At 42.4% G+C, this 24344-nt stretch overlaps 2 protein-coding genes across 9 annotated transcripts in view; one reads left to right on the forward strand and one right to left on the reverse strand.

Moving 5' to 3' along the window:
* The window catches only part of LOC106576512 (uncharacterized), a 37719-nt gene extending 16262 nt beyond the window's left edge, over positions 1-21457 (reverse strand). Inside the window, exons 1-7 of one of the 8 annotated variants that reach the window (XM_082964115.1) lie at positions 21338-21457; positions 20670-20740; positions 20078-20142; positions 14470-14688; positions 11025-11101; positions 7666-7803; positions 1897-2030 (exon numbers count right to left, since the gene is read on the reverse strand). In XM_082964115.1, coding sequence (XP_082820241.1) covers positions 1897-2030; positions 7666-7803; positions 11025-11101; positions 14470-14688; positions 20078-20142; position 20670 — 634 coding nt within the window. In that variant the 5' untranslated portion in view covers positions 20671-20740; positions 21338-21457. The other 7 variants (XM_082964120.1, XM_082964114.1, XM_082964116.1 and 4 more) reach the window with 7 other exon arrangements.
* zcrb1 (zinc finger CCHC-type and RNA binding motif 1) lies at positions 21431-24102 on the forward strand. Its single transcript, XM_014184894.3, has 8 exons — positions 21431-21575; positions 21731-21844; positions 22173-22201; positions 22454-22565; positions 22657-22764; positions 22882-22991; positions 23194-23266; positions 23402-24102. The coding sequence occupies exons 2-8, from the start codon at positions 21761-21763 to the stop codon at positions 23549-23551; spliced, it is 666 nt and encodes a 221-aa protein (XP_014040369.1). The 5' UTR covers positions 21431-21575; positions 21731-21760; the 3' UTR covers positions 23552-24102.
* The last annotated feature ends 242 nt before the right edge of the window (positions 24103-24344 follow it).

Genomic DNA, 24344 nt, shown 5'->3' on the forward strand with positions numbered 1-24344 from the left:
TTCAAACACCATGCTCAGACACTCCCAGGAGAAATTCAAATGATGTGCTGGTTCCATATTTTATTAAGAGGGTCCCTTCTCCCTGCACCATATACCATTACATTATTCAGATACACTGCTGAACTCAATTCTGATGGAGGATAAGTTCTGAATGACATTTTTAGTGGAGAGATGTGTGACTGTGTCAAATCCGTTGGCCGACTTTGTGGGTTGAACAGAATTAATTTCCATGATATCAAAAACACTCCATAACTGAATGTGAAAGTGGGATTGAGAGTGAGAAAGACCAGAGAGAGAGAGAACTTATGGGTGGAGGATATTAGTATTGTCTTGCCCCTGGAAAAGGGTTGACAGAGCCAACATGGTGGCCAGTAACATCTATCTCCCACACTAACATGTCGCCCCACACAGCAGTTATATCCATTAGAGAGAGTAGACACCCTACTCCTTCCTCTATGTCTCTACACAAACAAACTGACAGCGTTTTTATGATCCATAACAAAGTGGCAGAGAGAGCGTGAAAACGGCAGGCCAGCCGACCAATTAGCAACGCTCTCTCAGGTTACCTCAGCTGAAACAGACCGAGCAGTATAAAGACCTTCACAGAAACTCTCTCTCAGGTTACCTCAGCCAAAACAGACCCAGCAGTATAAAGACCTTCACAGAAAACTCTCTCTCAGGTTACCTCAGCCAAAACAGACTCAGCAGTATAAAGACCTTCACAGAAAACTCTCTCTCAGGTCACCTCAGCTGAAACAGACTCAGCAGGACAAAGATCTTCACAGAAAACTCTCTCTCAGGTTACCTCAGCTGAAACAGACTCAGCAGGACAAAGACCTTCACAGAAAACTCTCTCTCAGGTTACCTCAGCCGAAACAGACCCAGCAGTATAAAGACCTTCACAGAAAACTCTCTCTCAGGTTACCTCAGCTGAAACAGACTCAGCAGGACAAAGACCTTCACAGAAAACTTCAACCCTAGATCTCTTTTATTATGGGCGGAGCTGGACGTAGGGTGGGAATGTTGGTTCACGGTTAAACCTCATTCTATATCTCAATTCAACATTGAGGTTCAACCTTGTGGGAGTTGGTGTTTAACCAAGGAGCTAAAGAGCCATTTCTCCATACTACGTCCTTGGTTAGAATGATAGTGTGTCATTAAAAACACAGGATAGAAGTCTTATGATGAAATAACAGTAATCCAGCATTGATTCGGCAGACCCATTTCTGTTGATGATATTATCTACAGTAACTGTTTATTCCCTACACTAAAACACACACTATAGTCTCTAGAACCCATCCTAGTTTCCCCTCTTCCCTGTAATTACCAGACATCCTGCTCAGACAAAACTCTTCACACCCTGAGAGACCATGGAGAAGAGAACATGGACGTCACTAAGACTATAATCACACAGGCCGCCAGCCAGCTGGGAACGGCTCCTGTTGACCAATGAGCTACTATAGATGATCATTATGGCTGTTAGAACCAATACATGGAGGACGAGGAGCAGAATCCACATGCTCAGCTTTCTTTCAGCAGAGACAATCACATCTATGGCTGATTCACACTAACACAGCACAGTGCACCACTGACCCATGGGTACTTGTCCACGGGCCTGTTTGGGGAACAGCCACCCACCCCAGGGCTGCTCAGCCACAGGGGTACCAAAGAGCACGCCATGGCATCATCAGATGGGGACGACAAGATTAAACTACAGAGGCTGAGGATTCCCCCCTGGTTCCAATAATGTAGTGGGGTCAAAATGTCAATTCACAGGGCTTCATCTGTCTATTGGACAAGTTCAGCTGGAATCCCAGCTCCTCATAAGCTGCTGAACTGAATGCAACCCAAGAGGAACATGATTGGTGGGGAGTGAGTGGTGGGGGAGGTACTTACTTTTCTGCTGGGCGGGTTGGGGGAGACCCTTGCCTCTGTCAGGAGAGTAGCTCTTGCTACTGACGGTGGAGCCGGACCGGCTGTGGGGGGAGGGGGGGACGTCTGTTCTCAGGGGAGGCAAGGGACCTTTCCTTCTGTAGGTGAGAGACAAGGGGATTTTAGTGCTCTTAGGGTGACTTACAATCAGTACATTCAACTAAAGATGGTAAAGGGTCAAATAAAGGAAAAAAGATAGAAGACAGAGAGAGAGAGAGAGAGAGAGAGAGAGAGAGATCAGCTTCTTCACATATGTAGAGTCTGAGCGGTACCAATGCATCAAGTCTGACACCAACAGGCTCCTGAACAGCTTCTATCCCCATGCCATAAGACTGCTAAATGGCTAACTAAATAGCTAGCTAAATGGCTACACAGACTGAGTTGACCCTTGTAATTTTATTCTTATTTCTGTCTCTATACACACTCCCAGGGCCCTACACACACACTGACACACCAACACTCCCAGGGCCACACACACTGACACACACACACTCCCAGGGCCCCTACACACACACTGACACACCAACACTCCCAGGGCCACACACACTGACACACACACACTCCCAGGGCCCTACACACACACTGACACACCAACACTCCCAGGGCCACACACACTGACACACCCGACACTCCCAGGGCCCCTACACACACACTGACACACCAACACTCCCAGGGCCACACACACTCGACTGCACACCAACACTCCCAGGGCCCTACACACACTGACACACCAACACACACTCACAGGGCCCTACACACACTGACACACCAACACACACTCACAGGGCCCTACACACACTGACACACCAACACACACTCACAGAGCCCTACACACACTGACACACACTCACAGGGCCGTACACACTACAGACACTCCAACACACATCAACTTCTCATAAACATATAACATGCACATTCATTTATACTGACTAAACACAACCACTCAGATACAATCATCATATACGCTGCTGTTACTCTATTTATCATATATCCTGATGCCTCGTCACCTTACCCCTATACATATCTACCTCCATCACTCCAGTATCCCTGTCACCTTACCCCTATACATATCTACCTCCATCACTCCAGTATCCCTGTCACCTTACCCCTATACATATCTACCTCCATCACTCCAGTATCCCTGCACATTGTAAATATGCTACTGGAACTGACCCTGTATATAGTACCTTACCCCTATACATATCTACCTCCATCACTCCAGTATCCCTGTCACCTTACCCCTATACATATCTACCTCCATCACTCCAGTATCCCTGCACATTGTAAATATGCTACTGGAACTGACCCTGTATATAGTACCTTACCCCTATACATATCTACCTCCATCACTCCAGTATCCCTGCACATTGTAAATATGCTACTGGAACTGACCCTGTATATAGTACCTTACCCCTATACATATCTACCTCCATCACTCCAGTATCCCTGCACATTGTAAATATGCTACTGGAACTGATCCTGTATATAGTACCTTACCCCTATACATATCTACCTCCATCACTCCAGTATCCCTGCACATTGTAAATATGCTACTGGAACTGATCCTGTATATAGTACCTTACCCCTATACATATCTACCTCCATCACTCCAGTATCCCTGCACATTGTAAATATGCTACTGGAACTGATCCTGTATATAGTACCTTACCCCTATACATATCTACCTCCATCACTCCAGTATCCCTGCACATTGTAAATATGCTACTGGAACTGACCCTGTATATAGTACCTTACCCCTATACATATCTACCTCCATCACTCCAGTATCCCTGCACATTGTAAATATGCTACTGGAACTGACCCTGTATATAGTACCTTACCCCTATACATATCTACCTCCATCACTCCAGTATCCCTGTCACCTTACCCCTATACATATCTACCTCCATCACTCCAGTATCCCTGCACATTGTAAATATGCTATTGGAACTGATCGTGTATATAGAAAACTTACTTATTTCTTTACTGTTTTTGTTCTACCTCATGTTTTTAGTAATAGATTGTTATTGATTACTGCATTGTTGGGGTTAGAGCCACAAGAAAGGCATTCACTGTACTTGTGTATGTGACATTAAAACATTAAACTGAAACACTATATATCCAACTGAATAAGTTAGTAATGGATAGTAGTAGTAGTACCAGACAGATACATACCCTCTGTCCAGTTAGTAATGAATAGTAGTAGTAGTAGTACCAGACAGATACATACCCTCTGTCCAGTTAGTAATGGATAGTAGTAGTAGTACCAGACAGATACATACCCTCTGTCCAGTTAGTAATGGATAGTAGTAGTACCAGACAGATACATACCCTCTGTCTAGTTAGTAATGGATAGTAGTAGTAGTACCAGACAGATACATACCCTCTGTCCAGTTAGTAATGGATAGTAGTAGTAGTAGTAGTACCAGACAGATACATACCCTCTGTCCAGTTAGTAATGGATAGTAATAGTACCAGACAGATACATACCCTCTGTCCAGTTAGTAATGGATAGTAGTAGTAGTAGTACCAGACAGATACATACCCTCTGTCCAGTTAGTAATGGATAGTAGTAGTAGTAGTAGTAGTAGTACCAGACAGATACATACCCTCTGTCCAGTTAGTAATGAATAGTAGTAGTAGTAGTAGTAGTACCAGACAGATACATACCCTCTGTCTAGTTAGTAATGGATAGTAGTAGTAGTAGTAGTAGTAGTACCAGACAGATACATACCCTCTGTCCAGTTAGTAATGGATAGTAGTAGTAGTAGTACCAGACAGATACATACCCTCTGTCCAGTTAGTAATGAATAGTAGTAGTAGTAGTACCAGACAGATACATACCCTCTGTCCAGTTAGTAATGGATAGTAGTAGTAGTACCAGACAGATACATACCCTCTGTCCAGTTAGTAATGGATAGTAGTAGTAGTACCAGACAGATACATACCCTCTGTCCAGTTAGTAATGGATAGTAGTAGTACCAGACAGATACATACCCTCTGTCCAGTTAGTAATGAATAGTAGTAGTAGTAGTACCAGACAGATACATACCCTCTGTCCAGTTAGTAATGGATAGTAGTAGTACCAGACAGATACATACCCTCTGTCCAGTTAGTAATGAATAGTAGTAGTAGTAGTAGTACCAGACAGATACATACCCTCTGTCCAGTTAGTAGTAGTGTAGTAGTAGTAGTAGTACCAGACAGATACATACCCTCTGTCTAGTTAGTAATGGATAGTAGTAGTAGTAGTACCAGACAGATACATACCCTCTGTCCAGTTAGTAATGGATAGTAGTAGTAGTAGTAGTAGTACCAGACAGATACATACACTCTGTCCAGTTAGTAATGGATAGTAGTAGTAGTAGTACCAGACAGATACATACCCTCTGTCCAGTTAGTAATGGATAGTAGTAGTAGTACCAGACAGATACATACCCTCTGTCTAGTTAGTAATGGATAGTAGTAGTAGTAGTAGTAGTAGTACCAGACAGATACATACCCTCTGTCCTGTTAGTAATGGATAGTAGTAGTACCAGACAGATACATACCCTCTGTCCAGTATTAATGGATAGTAGTAGTACCAGACAGATACATACCCTCTGTCCAGTTAGTAATGGATAGTAGTAGTAGTACCAGACAGATACATACCCTCTGTCTAGTTAGTAATGGATAGTAGTAGTACCAGACAGATACATACCCTCTGTCCAGTTAGTAATGGATAGTAGTAGTAGTACCAGACAGATACATACCCTCTGTCCAGTTAGTAATGGATAGTAGTAGTAGTACCAGACAGATACATACCCTCTGTCTAGTTAGTAATGGATAGTAGTAGTAGTACCAGACAGATACATACCCTCTGTCCAGTTAGTAATGGATAGTAGTAGTACCAGACAGATACATACCCTCTGTCCAGTTAGTAATGGATAGTAGTAGTAGTACCAGACAGATACATACCCTCTGTCCAGTTAGTAATGGATAGTAGTAGTAGTACCAGACAGATACATACCCTCTGTCTAGTTAGTAATGGATAGTAGTAGTAGTACCAGACAGATACATACCCTCTGTCCAGTTAGTAATGGATAGTAGTAGTACCAGACAGATACATACCCTCTGTCCAGTTAGTAATGGATAGTAGTAGTAGTACCAGACAGATACATACCCTCTGTCTAGTTAGTAATGGATAGTAGTAGTAGCACCAGACAGATACATACCCTCTGTCCAGTTAGTAATGGATAGTAGTAGTAGTAGTAGTAGTACCAGACAGATACATACACTCTGTCTAGTTAGTAATGGATAGTAGTAGTAGCACCAGACAGATACATACCCTCTGTCCAGTTAGTAATGGATAGTAGTAGTAGTAGTAGTAGTACCAGACAGATACATACCCTCTGTCTAGTTAGTAATGGATAGTAGTAGTAGCACCAGACAGATACATACCCTCTGTCCAGTTAGTAATGGATAGTAGTAGTAGTAGTAGTAGCACCAGACAGATACATACACTCTGTCTAGTTAGTAATGGATAGTAGTAGTAGTAGTAGTAGTACCAGACAGATACATACCCTCTGTCTAGTTAGTAATGGATAGTAGTAGTACCAGACAGATACATACCCTCTGTCCAGTTAGTAATGGATAGTAGTAGTACCAGACAGATACATACCCTCTGTCCAGTTAGTAATGAATAGTAGTAGTAGTAGTAGTAGTACCAGACAGATACATACCCTCTGTCCAGTTAGTAATGGATAGTAGTAGTAGTACCAGACAGATACATACCCTCTGTCCAGTTAGTAATGGATAGTAGTAGTAGTAGTACCAGACAGATACATACCCTCTGTCCAGTTAGTAATGGATAGTAGTAGTAGTACCAGACAGATACATACCCTCTGTCCAGTTAGTAATGGATAGTAGTAGTAGTACCAGACAGATACATACCCTCTGTCCAGTTAGTAATGGATAGTAGTAGTAGTACCAGACAGATACATACCCTCTGTCCAGTTAGTAATGAATAGTAGTAGTAGTAGTAGTAGTACCAGACAGATACATACACTCTGTCCAGTTAGTAATGGATAGTAGTAGTACCAGACAGATACATACCCTCTGTCCAGTTAGTAATGGATAGTAGTAGTAGTACCAGACAGATACATACCCTCTGTCCAGTTAGTAATGGATAGTAGTAGTAGTACCAGACAGATACATACCCTCTGTCCAGTTAGTAATGGATAGTAGTAGTAGTACCAGACAGATACATACCCTCTGTCCAGTTAGTAATGGATAGTAGTAGTAGTAGTACCAGACAGATACATACCCTCTGTCTAGTTAGTAATGGATAGTAGTAGTAGTAGTACCAGACAGATACATACCCTCTGTCCAGTTAGTAATGGATAGTAGTAGTAGTACCAGACAGATACATACCCTCTGTCTAGTTAGTAATGGATAGTAGTAGTAGTACCAGACAGATACATACCCTCTGTCTAGTTAGTAATGGATAGTAGTAGTAGTACCAGACAGATACATACCCTCTGTCTAGTTAGTAATGGATAGTAGTAGTAGTAGTAGTAGTACCAGACAGATACATACCCTCTGTCTAGTTAGTAATGGATAGTAGTAGTAGTACCAGACAGATACATACACTCTGTCCAGTTAGTAATGGATAGTAGTAGTAGTAGTACCAGACAGATACATACCCTCTGTCTAGTTAGTAATGGATAGTAGTAGTACCAGACAGATACATACCCTCTGTCCAGGTTGAGGATGGCCTGCATCAGGGTGTCATCACCCCCCTCTGGGACCACAGCAGACAGGGAGCGGGGTGCAGGGTACATCCCCTGAGCCCTGACGCTGGGGGGAGGGGGTGCTGCACGGCCACTGCTTCTGGGTGGAAAGACAATCACACATCAAGGACCACATCTCATCAGCAGACTGTACACATCAGCTTTAATACTGGAGGTACTTGGCAATTAAAGGACTAAGGTAAACTAAGAGATTAAAAAACCAGTACATCGGTGGAAGCAGTAGACTATATCTTAACCAAAGGTCACCACCACTTTGCATCCGGGTATATAAAAAGGTAGGAGGGGAATGTCTTGGAGTCTTGGTCACTAGCCTACATCTGCTGTTCGTCAAAGCTTTCCATCTGCACTGTGTCAGAGCGATTAGGCCTGACTTTAGAGGGACTGCTTCAACAAGACTGCTTCAACAAGACTGCTTCAACTGTCATTTGACGGCGGTCACTGAGCACTAAGTATCCAGTAGTCCCACCCCACTCAGAGAAACCATTGACCTTCTCTGTTGATCTCCATCTTCTGCTACATCTGGGTTAAGAAGGTGTCGTCCCTAGACGCAAGACACTCCTGTCAAGATGTTGAAGGGTTTATTTAGATAACTCCTCCCCTGGCCACGGTGGATCAGCACTGGAGCCTGTAGTGCTGCCAGGACAGACACGGACAGGGGGGAGAGAGGGGTGACCCCGTGGTCGTAGGGGTGAAGGTCGGAGACCAGTGAGACAGGCTCCTAGACAGGGGAGCGCCGGGCTGAGGTAGATGGTATACAGATGAGGTACCGTAGAGACTACATAGCACCACAGCAACAGAACACCACCCTGGTCACAATCTGAGCACCAAACCTTAAGAATCTTTACATTTCCTCTCATGTCTGACATTGTAAAATGAGGAAAAAGTACTGCTACAGATTAGGACTGAAAATCCACAAGTACACCACGAATCAATGCTTTTCCCAAAATGTACTGGGACAGAAACCTAACCAACTACATATTTATCTAAATATCTTTAGGCTAAATGGTATTTCTAAGTGGTTTTAATGACTCTGTTAAAACTGGACCGTTGCGCTCTGTGCAAAGGCTAAGCCCTAGTAGTTCCACCTTCCTAAACACACATCTGTGTTCGCAGCAGTAAAACCAGGAACGTTAGTTTACCCTGCAGCCCTCTCTCTCCTCTCCTGTTGGGACGGTTGATCCTCTCTGGTTTGTTGCCCTCGCTGATTATGTGCCTCCTATACGACAGGCAGTAGAATGACCCAGCCAGGCAGGCAGGCAGGCCAAGGGGCAGGAGGGGGTATAAACAAATGAAAGGCACCTGGTCTCAGTGACCCCAGCCTGAACCTCATCATCTCCCCCCGTCCTCCAACCAACCAACCAGCAGCTTGGATTGACCGACCTCACAAAACTTTAATGACCCAGGGGATGAATCCCAAATGGCCCCCTATTCCCTACATAGTGCACTGTGGGCTCTGGTTAAGTGATGCACTATACAGGGGAATGGGTACCATTTGGAATGCAGACAGGGTGTTGTTTGAAGGGTACCTGACCTCGTCTGACCCCATCTGTGCTCAAAGCAAATGGCCACATGTGTCTTTACTGCCGATATCACCCCTAAATATTACCCTACTACTTCCACCTCCCTCTTCTGAACTGGAACTGTGGCCCCTGGCTGTTTAACAGTGGGCTCTAACTGACCTAACTGACCAACGGGGTCAAATCAAAAGCCTAGGTGTTGAATTAGAGACGGTTGTTCAAGTAGAACATATTTAGTTAAATTGCTGCTGTGTTGATTAAGTAAGGAGGTTGCTCTCACTCTCAAACCTACGGTTACTGTATTCTATATATATATATACACCTGTAGAATGCCTGAATGGACTTCAAAATTACTACTTAAATGTACATTATCAGTGATCACTAAAAGGAGAACTCAATCTAATGACTTTAGTCCTGGTGATTACAGTTCAGGTCAAGAGTGCAACTGTATGAGAAATACAGTTTGAACATCAGTCAACTTCAGGTTGAATCAGACTAAGTAATCTCTGTCTCTTTATGCGCCCTTACCTTTACACTGTCACGACAGGTAAATATGCCAAGTCACGACAGGTAAATATGCCAAGTCACGACAGGTAAATATGCCAAGACAAATAACAACGGCCAGACCTAACCTAACTAACCGGATTGCATGGGGCCTCGGGGCGTGTGTGACTATCATAACCTCTCAACGTTAACTTGATTTATCACAGTAATTACTTTCTCTATTATTTCACCTGAGGAACTGAAGGTGTGAGAAGAAAGAACCTACAGCCTTGAACACCTGGCCCTTAAAATAACAGGTGAGTTCTGCTGCTGCATGTACCTCTCCTGACCCTGGGACAGTCACAGAACCCTGCTCTGTCACACTCTGACCATCACATTACAACGTTGTAGTGTAGTGACTGCCTTACACAGAAAAGACCTATGTCCTGTTATGACTCCTGTCATATTGATGGTGCTGTCCGGAGGGTGACTCAGTAGACGCCATTGTTATCCCTGTACCTTCCTTCACCTCTATCATGTCAGGTTACACCAGACAGACAGACAGATAGATAGGGTTTTAAAGACTAGTATGCGACCCCGGGCTGCCACAAGGAATGGTACGCTCATCGCTGTGCAGACCTGGGTTCAAATACCACTTGAAATCTTTTCAGTTTTTGCTCTAGTCTGCCTGGAGTTTCAGATGGGCGGGGTTTTCTGTTTTGGGACTATTTTATGGAGCCATTCAGACAAGGCAAAGCTCAATCAAGCCCAGATAAAATATTTGAAATGAATTCAAATACCATTTGAACCCAGGTGTGGCGCGCTGTGAAAGCAGAGCGGCAGCAGTAGACCCTAAGGTGTTTGTGTGTTTCTCTCCCAGTCCCAGGAGAGAGCTATGTGAGCAGAGAGGTGGACGGGGGCCGACGTGGCCCAGACCTGATGCCTATGTGATTATTCTCTTGTACTATGAAAACATTTCACACAGAATGAGACACACAGATACGCAAATCAGTACAGACATGACATGGGCTTCAGTCTACAGGGCTGATTGGGGAGGCTGTGTCAAAAAGACTGGTTGTCATGGTAAACAAGTGGTGCAACAATGCCATCTTCTGGTCACTTACATAATGACAGTGCATCATTTTATCTGGGAGGGGGGTTCAGGAGAGCTACTTGTAGTGAAACAGAATGGTGATCAGTTTGGTTACACAAGGTTAGACTACTTGAAGATTAAACTCCAATTCTCCTGATGAAAGTTTCAAAACAAATATCCAGCAGTGTGTGAGACAGTTGTGCCTACCTGAAGTCCATCTGGCGTGTTGTGTGGGGGTCCTCTCTAGGAGGTGGTCTAGAGGGGTAGGGGTACGGCTCCTCCGGCTAGAACACAGACACAGGGAATGACTTTTATTGTTTAAAATTAACCTGTTCTACATGGGGGGCTGGCAGTACTGAACAACATATCTACAGGTGTCCCATCCTGAGAAACACACTGTGATGCTGCTGTTGATTAGACAGCACTGAACAACATATCTACAGGTGTCCCATCCTGAGAAACACACTGTGATGCTGCTGTTGATTAGACAGTACTGAACAACATATCTACAGGTGTCCCATCCTGAGAAACACACTGTGATGCTGCTGTTGATTAGACAGTACTGAACAACATATCTACAGGTGTCCCATCCTGAGAAACACACCGTGATGCTGCTGTTGATTAGACAGTACTGAACAACATATCTACAGGTGTCCCATCCTGAGAAACACACTGTGATGCTGCTGTTGATTAGACAGTACTGAACAACATATCTACAGGTGTCCCATCCTGAGAAACACACTGTGATGCTGCTGTTGATTAGACAGTACTGAACAACATATCTACAGGTGTCCCATCCTGAGAAACACACTGTGATGCTGCTGTTGATTAGACAGTACTGCAACACACAGGGTCCCACCTGGCCCGTGAGCGCGGAGCGCTGCCCTCGGGCCCATCCTGAGAAACACACTGTGATGCTGCTGTTGATTAGACAGCACTGAACAACATATCTACAGGTGTCCCATCCTGAGAAACACACTGTGATGCTGCTGTTGATTAGACAGCACTGAACAACATATCTACAGGTGTCCCATCCTGAGAAACACACTGTGATGCTGCTGTTGATTAGACAGTACTGAACAACATATCTACAGGTGTCCCATCCTGAGAAACACACTGTGATGCTGCTGTTGATTAGACAGTACTGAACAACATATCTACAGGTGTCCCATCCTGAGAAACACACTGTGATGCTGCTGTTGATTAGACAGTACTGAACAACATATCTACAGGTGTCCCATCCTGAGAAACACACTGTGATGCTGCTGTTGATTAGACAGCACTGAACAACACACAGTTGAAGTCAGAAGTTTACATTTACCTTAGCCAAATACATTTAAAAACTCAGTTTTTCACATTTCCTGACATTTAATCCTAGTAAAAGTCCCTGTCTTAGGTCAGTTAGGATCACCACTTTATTTTAAGAATGTGAAATGTCAGAATAATAGTAGAGAAAATTATTCATTTCAGCTTTTATTTATATTGTCACATTCCCAGTGGGTCAGAAGTTTACATACACTCAATTAGTATTTGGTAGCATTGCCTTTAAATTGTTTAACTTGGGTCAAATGTTTCTGGTAGCCTTCCACAAGCTTCCCACAATAAGTGGGATGAATTTTGGCCCATAGCTCTGACAGAGCTGCTTTAACTGAGTCAGGTCTGTAGGCCTCCTTGCACGCACACGCTTTTTCAGTTCTGCCGACACATTTTCTATAAAATTGTGGTCAGGGCTTTGTGATGGCCACTCCAATACCTTGACTTTGTTGTCCTTAAGTAATTTTTCCACAACTTTGGAAGTATGCTTGGGGTCATTGTCCATTTGGAAGACCCATTTGTGACCAAGCTTTAACTTCCTGACTGATGTCTTGAGATGTTGCTTCAATATATCCACATAATTTTCCTCCCTCATGATGCCATTTATTTTGAGAAGTGCACCAGTCCCTCCTGCAGCAAAGCACCCCCACAACATGATGCTGCCACCCCCGTGCTTCATGGTTGGGATGGTGTTCTTCGGCTTGCAAGCCTCCCCCTTTTTCCTCCAAACATAACGATGGTCATTATGGTCAAACAGTTCTAATTGTTGTTTCATCAGACCAGAGGACATTTCTCCAAAAGTACGATCTTTGTCCCCATGTGCAGTTGCAAACCGTAGTCTGGCTTTCTTAATGGCGGTTTTGGAGCAGTGGCTTCTTCCTTGCTGAGCGGCCTTTCAGGTTAGATCAATATAGGACTTGTTTTACTGCGAATATAGATACTTTTGTACCCGTTTCCTCCAGCCTCTTCACAAGATCCTTTGCTGTTGTTCTGGGATTGATTTGCACTTTTCGCACCAAAGTACGTTCATCTCTAGGAGACAGAACCTGAGCGGTATGACGGCTGTGTGGTCCCATGGTGTTTATATTTGCGTACTATTGTTTGTACAGATGAACGTGGTACCTTCAGGTGTTTGAAATTGCTCCCAAGGATGAACCAGATTTGTGGAGGTCTACAATTATTTTTCTGAGGTCTTGGCTGATTTCTTTTGATTTTCCCATGATGTCAAGCAAAGAGGCACTGAGTTTGAAGGTAGGTATTGAAATACACCCACAGGTGCACCTCCAATTGACTCAAATGATGTCAACTAGCCTATCAGAAGCTTCTAAAGCTATGACATCAGCCATGACATCATTCCAAGCTGTTTAAAGGCACAGTCAACTTAGTGCATGTCAACTTCTGACCCACTGGAATTGTGATACAGCGAATTATCGGTCTGTAAACAATTGTTGGAAAAATTACATGTCATGCACAAAGTAGATGTCCTAACCGACTTGCCAAAACTATAGTTTGTTAACAAGAAATTTGTGGAGTGGTTGAAAAACAAGTTTTAATGACTCCAACCTAAGTGTATGTAAACTTCTGACTTCAACTGTATCTACAGGTGTCCCATCCTGAGAAACAACACAATGGTGCTGCTGTTGATTAGACAGTATTTTCTAAAATATTATTTTCCAATCTTCTGTATTTGGTATTTTATTAGGATCCCCATTAGCTGTTGCAAAAGCAGCAGCTACTCTTCCTGGGGTCCACAGCTACTCTTCCTGGGGTCCATGCACCAATCAAAGTGATTGACAGAGCATCTTCGACTCAACATGTAATTCTTTATCTGAACACCAAGTGGCGTCAGAGGTTGAAATAAACTCCTCCTCATACAGTTGGCGGTGTATATAATGGATTTCTAGCTGTACTATAATCATATACCCTATAACTGTAGCATTGACTGTACTCTGACCTAAATTAAGTACTTCAATCAAATGCATTTATACAGATGTTTTTATATCAGCAGATATCACAAAGTGCTTATACAGAAATAGAAAACAAAAGAATAGAAAAACCCTGTATGTTAATATTATTATCTCCCGCCTAAAACCCCAAAGAGCAAGCAATGCAGATGTAGAAGCACTTCCATTGTGGTGTTCACATTCTACTCTGTCAGAGAAATATTTCTTGCAGCTTCTCAAATCATACTAATGCAATCGATATGGGGCACATTGTTTTGTGCTTGTAAACCCAGCATGTACAGTAGATTGATGGGCAGATATTATGCTTCCTTGGCATAAGGCTTCAATTGTGCATATACAATAATGGTTTATTCATTGTCTGACAACCCACTTACTCTCCGGGAAGGTGGAATACCTCTGCGCTCGTTAGGAAAATGAAGGCTGTCGCCAAGGTAGCCTCTTTGATCCTCGCCATGGTAACCTCGAGGGCCTCCATTTGGATAAAAGCGAGGCCCGTCGTACTCAAATCCTCGATTGTACTCCTCGTCTGGCCTTCCGAAACCAGCCGGCCTCCTCTCTACAGGCCCTGCTCCAGCTGATCTGGGATATGGGGCCTACAATTAATTACATTTCCATGTGAAAGAAGAGAAAGAGAAACAAGATTAGGGTTATGTCCTCTAGAAAGCTATTTACTATTTTTATTTCTAGATGAAAAGGTTTATTTTTGAAAAATCATGTAATTGTAATTCTCAGTGAATCATAGAATTCATGTAATTTTCAGGATAGAAACAAGGCACAGTTGTTCTGTGGAGCTCAGGAACGCTCAACTCTTTTCTCTTATATCAAGTAGAGGTTGACCGATTAATTAGGGCCGATTTCAAGTTTTCATAACAATTGGTAATCTGCCTTTTTGGACGCCGATTATGGCCGATTACATTGCAATCCATGAGGAAATTGCGTGGCAGGCTGACCACCTGTTACACGAGTGCAGCGTCAAAAGGACCTTGTGGCTGCAATGAGCCAATGTAAGGTGCTAGCTAGCATTAAACTTATCTTATAAAAAAAACTATCAATCTTTACATAATCACTAACTACACATGGTTGATGATATTACTAGGTTAACTAGCATGCCCTGCGTTGCATATAATTAATGCGGTGCCTGTTCATTTATCATCAAACTGCTGCTCGATCATCCTATTTTTCCAACTTAATTGAGGAAAATAAGAACAATCCGAAATTTCTTTTTGGTACTGTCGCAAAGCTAACTAAAAAGCAGCCTTCGCAAATGGAGGATGGCTTTCACTTCAGCAGTAATAAATTTATGAACTTCTTTGAGGAAAAGATCATGATCATTAGAAAGCAAATTACAGACTCCTCTTTAAATCTGGGTATTCCTCCAAAGCTCCATTGTCCTGAGTCTGCACAACTCTGCCAGGACCTAGGATCAAGGGAGATACTAACGTGTTTTAGTACTATATCTCTTGACGCAATGATGAAAATAATCATGGCCTCCAAACCCTCAAGCTGCATACTGGACCCTATTCCAACTAAACTACTGAAAGAGCTGCTTCCTGTGCTTGGCCCTCCTATGTTGAACATAATAAACGGCTCTCTATCCACCGGATGTGTACCAAGCTCACTAAAAGTGGCAGTAATAAAGCCTCTCTTGAAAAAGCCGAATCTTGATCCAGAAATTATAAAAAACTAATCGGCCTATATCGAATCTTCCATTCCTCTCAAAAATTTTAGAAAAAGCTGTTGCACAGCAACTCACTGCCTTCCTGAAGACAAACAATGTATACGAAACGCTTCAGTCTGGTTTTAGACCCCATCATAGCACTGAGACTGCACTTGTGAAGGTGGTAAATGACCTTTTAATGACGTCAGACCGAGGCTCTGCATCTGTCCTCGTGCTCCTAGATCTTAGTGCTGCTTTTGATACCATCGATCACCACATTCTTTTGGAGAGATTGGAAACCCAAATTGGTCTACATGGACAAGTTCTGGCCTGGTTTAGATCTTATCTGTCGGAAAGATATCAGTTTGTCTCTGTGAATGGTTTGTCCTCTGACAAATCAATTGTAAATTTCGGTGTTCCTCAAGGTTCCGTTTTAGGACCACTATTGTTTTCACTATATATTTTACCTCTTGGGGATGTCATTCGAAAACATAATGTTAAATTTCACTGCTATGCGGACGACACACAGCTGTACATTTCAATGAAACATGGTGAAGCCCCAAAATTGCCCTCGCTAGAAGCCTGTGTTTCAGACATAAAGAAGTGGATGGCTGCAAACTTTCTACTTTTAAACTCGGACAAAACAGAGATGCTTGTTCTAGGTCCCAAGAAACAAAGAGATCTTCTGTTGAATCTGACAATTAATCTGGATGGTTGTACAGTCGTCTCAAATAAAACTGTGAAGGACCTCGGCGTTACTCTGGACCCTGATCTCTCTTTTGAAGAACATATCAAGACTGTTTCAAGGACAGCTTTTTTCCATCTACGTAACATTGCAAAAATCAGAAATTTTCTGTCCAAAAATGACGCAGAAAAATGAATCCATGCTTTTGTTACTTCTAGGCTGGACTACTGCAATGCTCTACTTTCCGGCTACCCGGATAAAGCACTAAATAAACTTCAGTTAGTGCTAAATACGGCTGCTAGAATCCTGACTAGAACCAAAAAAATTGATCATATTACTCCAGTGCTAGCCTCCCTACACTGGCTTCCTGTTAAGGCAAGGGCTGATTTCAAGGTTTTACTGCTAACCTACAAAGCATTACATGGGCTTGCTCCTACCTATCTTTCCGATTTGGTCCTGCCGTACATACCTACACGTACGCTACGGTCACAAGACGCAGGCCTCCTAATTGTCCCTAGAATTTCTAAGCAAACGGCTGGATGTAGGGCTTTCTCCTATAGAGCTCCATTTTTATGGAATGGTCTGCCTACCAATGTGAGAGACGCAGACTCAGTCTCAACCTTTAAGTCTTTACTGAAGGCTTATCTCTTCAGTAGGTCCTATGATTAAGTATAGTCTGGCCCAGGAGTGTGAAGGTGAACGGAAAGGCTGGAGCAACGAACCGCCCTTGCTGTCTCTGCCTTGCCGGTTCCCCTCTTTCCACTGGGATTCTCTGCCTCTAACCCTTTTACAGGGGCTGAGTCACTGGCCTACTGGTGTTCTTCCATGCCGTCCATGGGAGGGGTGCGTCACTTGACTGGGTTGAGTCACTGACGTGGTCTTCCTGTCTGGGTTGGCGCCCCCCCTTGGGTTGTGCCATGGCGGAGATCGTTGTGGGCTATACTCGGCCTTGTCTTAGGACGGTAAGTTGGTGGTTGGAGACATCCCTCTAGTGGTGTGGGGGCTGTGCTTTGGCAAAGTGGGTGGGGTTATATCCTGCCTGTTTGGCACTGTTTGGCACTGTGGCCCCATATCATCGGATGGGGCCACAGTGTCTTCTGATCCCTCCTGTCTCAGCCTCCAGTATTAATGCTGCAGTAGTTTGTGTCGGGGGGCTAGGGTCAGTCTGTTACATCTGGAGCATTTCTCTTGTCTTATCCGGTGTCCTGTGTGAATTTAAATATGCTCTCTCTAATTCTCTTTCCTCTCTTTCTCTCGGAGGACCTGAGCCCTAGGACCATGCCTCAGGACTACCTGGTATGATGACTCCTTGCTGTCCCCAGTCCACCTGGCCGTGCTGCTGCTCCAGTTTCAACTGTTCTGCCTGCGGCTATGGAACCCTGACCTGTTCACCGGACGTGCTTGTTGCACCCTCGACAACTACTATGATTATTATTATTTGACCATGCTGGTCATTTATGAACATTTTAACATCTTGACCATGTTCTGTTATAATATCCACCCTGCACAGCCAGAAGAGGACTGGCCACCCCTCATAGCCTGGTTCCTCTCTAGGTTTCTTCCTAGGTTTTTGGCCTTTCTAGGAAGTTTTTCCTAGGGAGTTTTTCCTAGCCACCGTGCTTCTTTCACATGCTTTGCTTGCTGTTTGGGGTTTTAGGCTGGGTTTCTGTACAGCACTTTGAGAATATCAGCTGATGTACGAAGGGCTATATAAAAATAAATTTGATTTGATTTGATTGATCAAATCACAGCCTACTTCAACTTTGCCAAACGGGTGATGATTTAACAAAAGAGCATTCGCGTAAAAAAGCACATTCGTTGCACAAATGTACATAACCATAAATACCAATGCCTTTCTTAAACTCAATACACACATATTTCTTAAACCTGCATATTTAGTTAAAATAAATGTATGTTAGCAGGCAATATTAAATAGGGAAATTGTGCCACTTCTCTTGCGTTCAGTGCAAGCAGAGTCAGGGTATATGCAACAGTTTGGGCCGCCTGGCTCGTTGCGAACTGTGTTTCTTCCTAACAAAGACTGTAATTAATTTGCCAGAATTTTACATAATTATGACGTAACATTGAAGGTTGTGCAATGTAACAGCAATATTTAGACTTAGGGTTGCCACCAGTTCGACAAAATACGTAAATGGTTCCGTATTTCACGGAAAGAATAAACGTGTTGTTTTCGAAATGATCGTTTCTGGATTTGACCATATTAATGACCAAAGGCTCGTATTTCTGTGTGTTTATTATAATTAAGTCTATGATTTGATAGAGCAGTCTGACTGAGCGGTGGTAGGCAGCAGCATTACATTTTACATTTTAGTCATTTAGCAGACGCTCTTATCCACAGCGACTTACAGTAGTGAATGCATACATTTCATGCATTTTTGTACTGGCCCCCCGTGGGAATCGAACCCACAACCCTGCCGTTGCACACACCATGCTCTACCAACTGAGCCACAGGGACGGCCTGTGGCTCATTCGCAGGCTCGTAAGCATTCATTCAAACAGCACTTTCCTACGTTTGCTAGCAGCTGTTGCTGTTAACAGCGCTGTTTATGCCTTCAAGCCTATCAACTCCCGAGATTAGGCTGGCAATACTAAAGTGCCTATAAGAACATCCAATAGTCAAAGGTATATGAAATACAAATGGTATAGAGAGAAAGTCATAATTCCTATAATAACTACAACCTAAAACTTATTAACTGGGAATATTGAACCACCATATGTTCTCATGTTCTGAGCAAGGAACTTAAACGTTAGCTTTTTTACATGGCACATATTGGACTTTCACTTTCTTCTCCAACGCTGTGTTTTTGCATTAAACCAAATTGAACATGTTTCATTATTTATTTGAGACCAAATAGATTTTATGCATTATATTAGGGTTAAAACAAAAGGGTTCATTGTTCATTCAGTATTGCTGTAATTGTCATTACAAATATATATATATATATATAAAAATACAAATATAATTAAAAAAAAAAATAATAATAATAATAATAATGCCACTTAATCGGTATTGGCTTTTTTTGGTCCACCAAGAATCGGTATCGGCGTTGAAAAATCATAATGGTTGACCTCTAATATCAAGGCGGAGTTGAGTATTGATAACTAGTCACATGATTTGCTAGCAACGACATTCAGTCACCATCAGTTGATACTTGCACAAATGTTCATTCTGAAAACTCTTACCTGTACAACTGCAGGTGCTGAAGTTCATACTTTTAATAAAACCTATTATTGAATACAACCACTGACTTTTTCCTAATTTGTGTTGACCAACTTTTGTGCCAATTGAATCTCAACTGACGTAGTACGTCAAGGCCACTAGAACCCAAATGAGGAAAAAGTCACTGGTTGTATTTTTATTAACAGTTTGAATTTCAGCACCCCACAGAAGGAACGGTAAGTGTTTACAGAAATATTCACAAGTATCGACTGACGGCGAGACAATGTGGTTGCTAGAAAATCGTGCGACCAGTTACCAATACTCACCTCCACCTCGATACAAGAGAACGGAGTTGAGCGTTCCTCAGCTAAGTTCTGTTAAGTATTATAATGGAAAGTAAATTAGTACAATTATAAATATATAAACCCAACAACATTTTCCACAGACAGAAACACTCACCGGTCTGTCTGGTAGGAAGCGTTCCTCATAGACATCCCTTATGTTTCGGTCTCTCCTGTAAGCCACTGCAAAGTAGACAGCAGGGGAGGTTTAGGGTGGGTATAATTTGTGGAACGTTTCAACAGGAATCTGTTCCAAAAACGTTGTAAAGTACAAGGATGCCAACAAACAAAGTATACAAAGTAGCATGATCAATTCACCTAGCTAACTAGCTGCCGAAAAAGCATCAACTCACCACGTAGCTTATTCTTAATGTTTGTCCATGGGCTATCAGAGTGAGGACAGACATTTTTCAGAATAAACGTGGTGACTGAAACTTAATGAAATAGCCCACCCCCTACCCGGTATCTTATTCTGCAACTATACAACTTTGTATGCGTTGTTTGTTGGCAACCTTGTTATTTACGAAGTTTTTGGAACAGATTCCTGTTGGAACGTTCCACAAATTATACCCACCCAGGTTTACACAGTTAATGACAATCAAAGTTGTGGTAGGTGTTCATGAATATGCCTACATGTGGACATGGTGGAATTGTTCAGTACGCATAACTGGAAACCTTTTTTGGAGGAAAGCAAGATATTTTCCACTTACTTGTTTTGTCTGGACAAGTCTATGTAGTAGTATTGGGAGTGGGTAATGCCAATAGAGACAGTCAATACTAACTGGGGAAAAGAGAAGATGTTACGTATTAGTTTGACAATAGTGCATGTTGTGCGCATTAGCTATTAACAATGTAGGTTAGGTAATCCCAAGCATAGAGATATGTCAAATCAGTATGTGTGATAGTATGGAAACTACTGTAGCTAATAGCTAGCTCTGATCCAGAAGTACTGGCAGGATGTTAGCGCGCATTCCTCTGAGGCTCAGCCATAATCTTTGGCTCAGCGTTAGAAAGCCGCACTAACTCCTCGCTAGTAGCTAACTAATGTTACTCTTCTTTATAACAAACCTTCAACCATTGAGATTAGTGATATGAAAACACCTCTTTCTACTGGCTTGCTAATTAGCTACCGTATTTAGTACATAACGTTGTTCTAATATATATTTCGCAGGTTGTGTGGATTTAACTGCTAGCTACGTATGCTTACGTTAGCTAGCTACATGCTCAAGCTAGTCCACAGTCCATGCTGAGTTAATTCGCTCAAAACGAAGACAGTATTTAGAAAAAATACATATTTACTAACACAAACATGTAGATACGCACGTTGGAGAAAATAAAGACGTATTCTGAAAAGATATGACAACAAGCTCACCATTACCTACTTCTCACCTTCTTCCGGTTGGCGCATGTACACACTGAATTTTGATTGGATTGACAAAAAGTCAGTCACGTGAAACGTCATATTCCTGTGACGACGAACAGTTCTCCTTTGTTTTTGGCAGCTAAATAGCAAACACATGTTACTGAGATTGAATAACTAATAAAAAGCAACATATTTACCAGTTTTTTTGCCCACACTACTTAATAACTACAAATCACCAATGTTGTCTCTCTAGGTAAGTGATTTATTCGATTCCTTGAATGTGTATTTCCAGGTAATACACATCTGATTCGAGCTAGCATCACTGCTAGATTGCATATCGCTCAATGAAATAGATAACTAGCTAACTAACTTCAATCTGAATATTCATCACCATGAATCTGTTTTCAGTGTCTGTCTCACTCTGATGGTGAAGTCAAGATGAGTGGTGGTTTGGCTCCCAGTAGAAGCACAGTCTATGTGTCCAACCTGCCCTTCTCTCTAACCAACAGTGATCTACACAAGGTAAAAAAAAAAATGTTATCTTTGTTTAACTAGTCAGTTAAGAACAAATTCTTATTTTCAATGACGACCTAGGAAAAGTGGGTTAACTTGTTCAGGGGCAGAACGACAGATTTTTACCTTGTCAGCTCAGGGATTTGAGCTTGCTACCTTTCGGTTACTAGTCCAACACTCTAACCACTAGGCTACCTGCCATAATGTCTCCGTATGTAGAGTAATGGGATAGAACGACTTAACCCCTCCCTACCACTATTTCACAAGTTCATGATCCTGCTGTTTATGCCATTTGTAAAAATGACCTCAAATAATGTCTTGGATCTTTTCATTTCAGCTTTTCAGCAAATATGGAAAAGTTGTGAAGTAAGTTACTGGTATCAAAATAATGAGCTATACAAAGCTCAAATACAAACCAAAAAATTGTCACATGCTTTGTAAACTAACAGTGAACTTCCTAGTTACTGGTCTGTTTCCAATAATGCAGAGTTAAAGACAAAGATTTTTTTTTAAAAATAGTGACACGATGAATAAATACACAGTGAATAACTAAAAATCTATAGCACTATGTTGGTATTGTGGTGATCAGAGAAGATAATGATGGTCTCATGCTTTCAGGGTGACAATAGTCAAAGATAAAGAAACACGCAAAAGTAAAGGTGTGGCTTTTGTGCTCTTCCTGGACAAAGAGTCTGCGCAGAGCTGCTTTAGATCACTCAACAATAAACAGGTGGGCATTTTTCCTCTCCCTGTTTTCATAAAAAGTCACATATCTGATGTGTTGTTTTTGCGTTAAAGTCCCCCTCGTTTTCGCCCCGCAGTTGTTTGGAAGAACAGTGAAAGCGAGCATTGCAATAGACAACGGGCGAGCCACTGAATTTATCAGGAGGCGAAACTACACAGACAAGTCCAAATGTTATGAATGTGGGGTATGTTGATACTCTCTGCCTAGATAAGCCATCTCCATTTCCCTCTTCATCCATCCGGACGGTGTATCCGGATGTTAGTGCTATTTATACAATATTTCTGTCCTTTTCACTTCATAGGATACAGGGCACTTAAGCTATGCATGCCCAAAAAACTTGCTTGGTGAACGAGAACCCCCGAAGAAGAAAGAAAAGAAGAAGAAGAAAAAGGTTGAAGAGCCTGATGAAGTGTAAGTATCTTATCAGGACATTGATGCCATTCTCTCGTGTTCATAAACGGCTATGATCGTGGTCAACAGTAACTGTTCTATTTCAGATGGACTTTAGTTCAGAGATTCTTTGTTTGATTGTGATGTCATATTTCTCATTGTTTGTGAAGTCCTCTGTGTTTTGTTTCTATGACTTTTCTACTTTTTCCTCTGTCGTTGACAGAGAAGAGGAGGAAAGTGAGGAAGAAGGAGAGGACCCTGCTCTTGACAGCTTAAGTCAAGCCATAGCTTTCCAGGTAAGTGCACAAATGTACTTCAAGTTGGGGGGAAGTTAGTAGGCTATTGTATTACTTGAAACCCTCTATTTACTTGGTATTTGTCCTTATCTGACCCCTCTTTTACAATCACACATGGGATCATGTGTTCTACAGCAAGCACGACTTGAGGAGGAGCAGCATAGGCGACAGCAGACGGCCTTCGTGGCTGAGGAGGCCGGTCAGGCTTCTACATCAGACGACTCCAAGAAACCCAGGATCAAAAAGAGTGTCTACTTCAGTGACGAGGAAGAACTGAGCGACTGAGGGGATTTCACAGATATAATTCAGACTCTTGAGTAGCAAATATTTGAAAATGAACGGGACATTCTGTTTGTCAAGATCTGCAAGGGCATCATCGACCTGAGAAAAGACGAAGCATGTGTTTGATGAAAAGGGTTACAGTGTACCATTGTTTAGTTTAGGTCCTCAACTGTTTCTGTATCAGTATTTGTTCTGATCCTTAGTGTCCTTTATAATGAGGACTCAGCCACTGTTCTTTGCAGGCATTGGGACAATGTGAATGGAGATTAACTGTGTTTCTGCTCTTTTCTTTTCAACAGCTGTGTAAATATACCATAGTTGTTTTACTGTCTTTTTTTCACCCTTCCTATGTATGTCAATATTAGGGGAAATACAACTATTCTGTTTCAAGATGGCCTACCACATCCCCATCTTTATGTGAATGCACAATTTATTTGAAAATGGTATTGAAACATCAGTGAAAGAGTAGAACACCACAGATAGCATGTGGTTTTTCACAATAATGAACCACACTTTTGCTAATAAATAGGAATAAAGAACATTCAAGTCATGAACATTCCTTCCTGTATTTCAATATCGATCACAACTCCCCATCCACCAGCTGCTAACCAGAGACAAGGTGCAGTAAGGTGTGTGTACTGTAGTGTTGCCCTAATGTGTGCACCAGTCTCTCTCCATGTTTTCTAGCAAGGCAATATTCCTTCCTGTATTTCATTATTAATCTTCCATTCTGTGGGGGCTACTCTTCCCCTCCAACAGCCGTTGACAGTACAGTAAGGTGGATGTTGTCCTGATG

Source organism: Salmo salar, chromosome 17 (genome assembly GCF_965601325.2).
Source record: "Salmo salar chromosome 17, fSalSal1, whole genome shotgun sequence".
Lineage (NCBI taxonomy): Eukaryota > Metazoa > Chordata > Actinopteri > Salmoniformes > Salmonidae > Salmo > Salmo salar.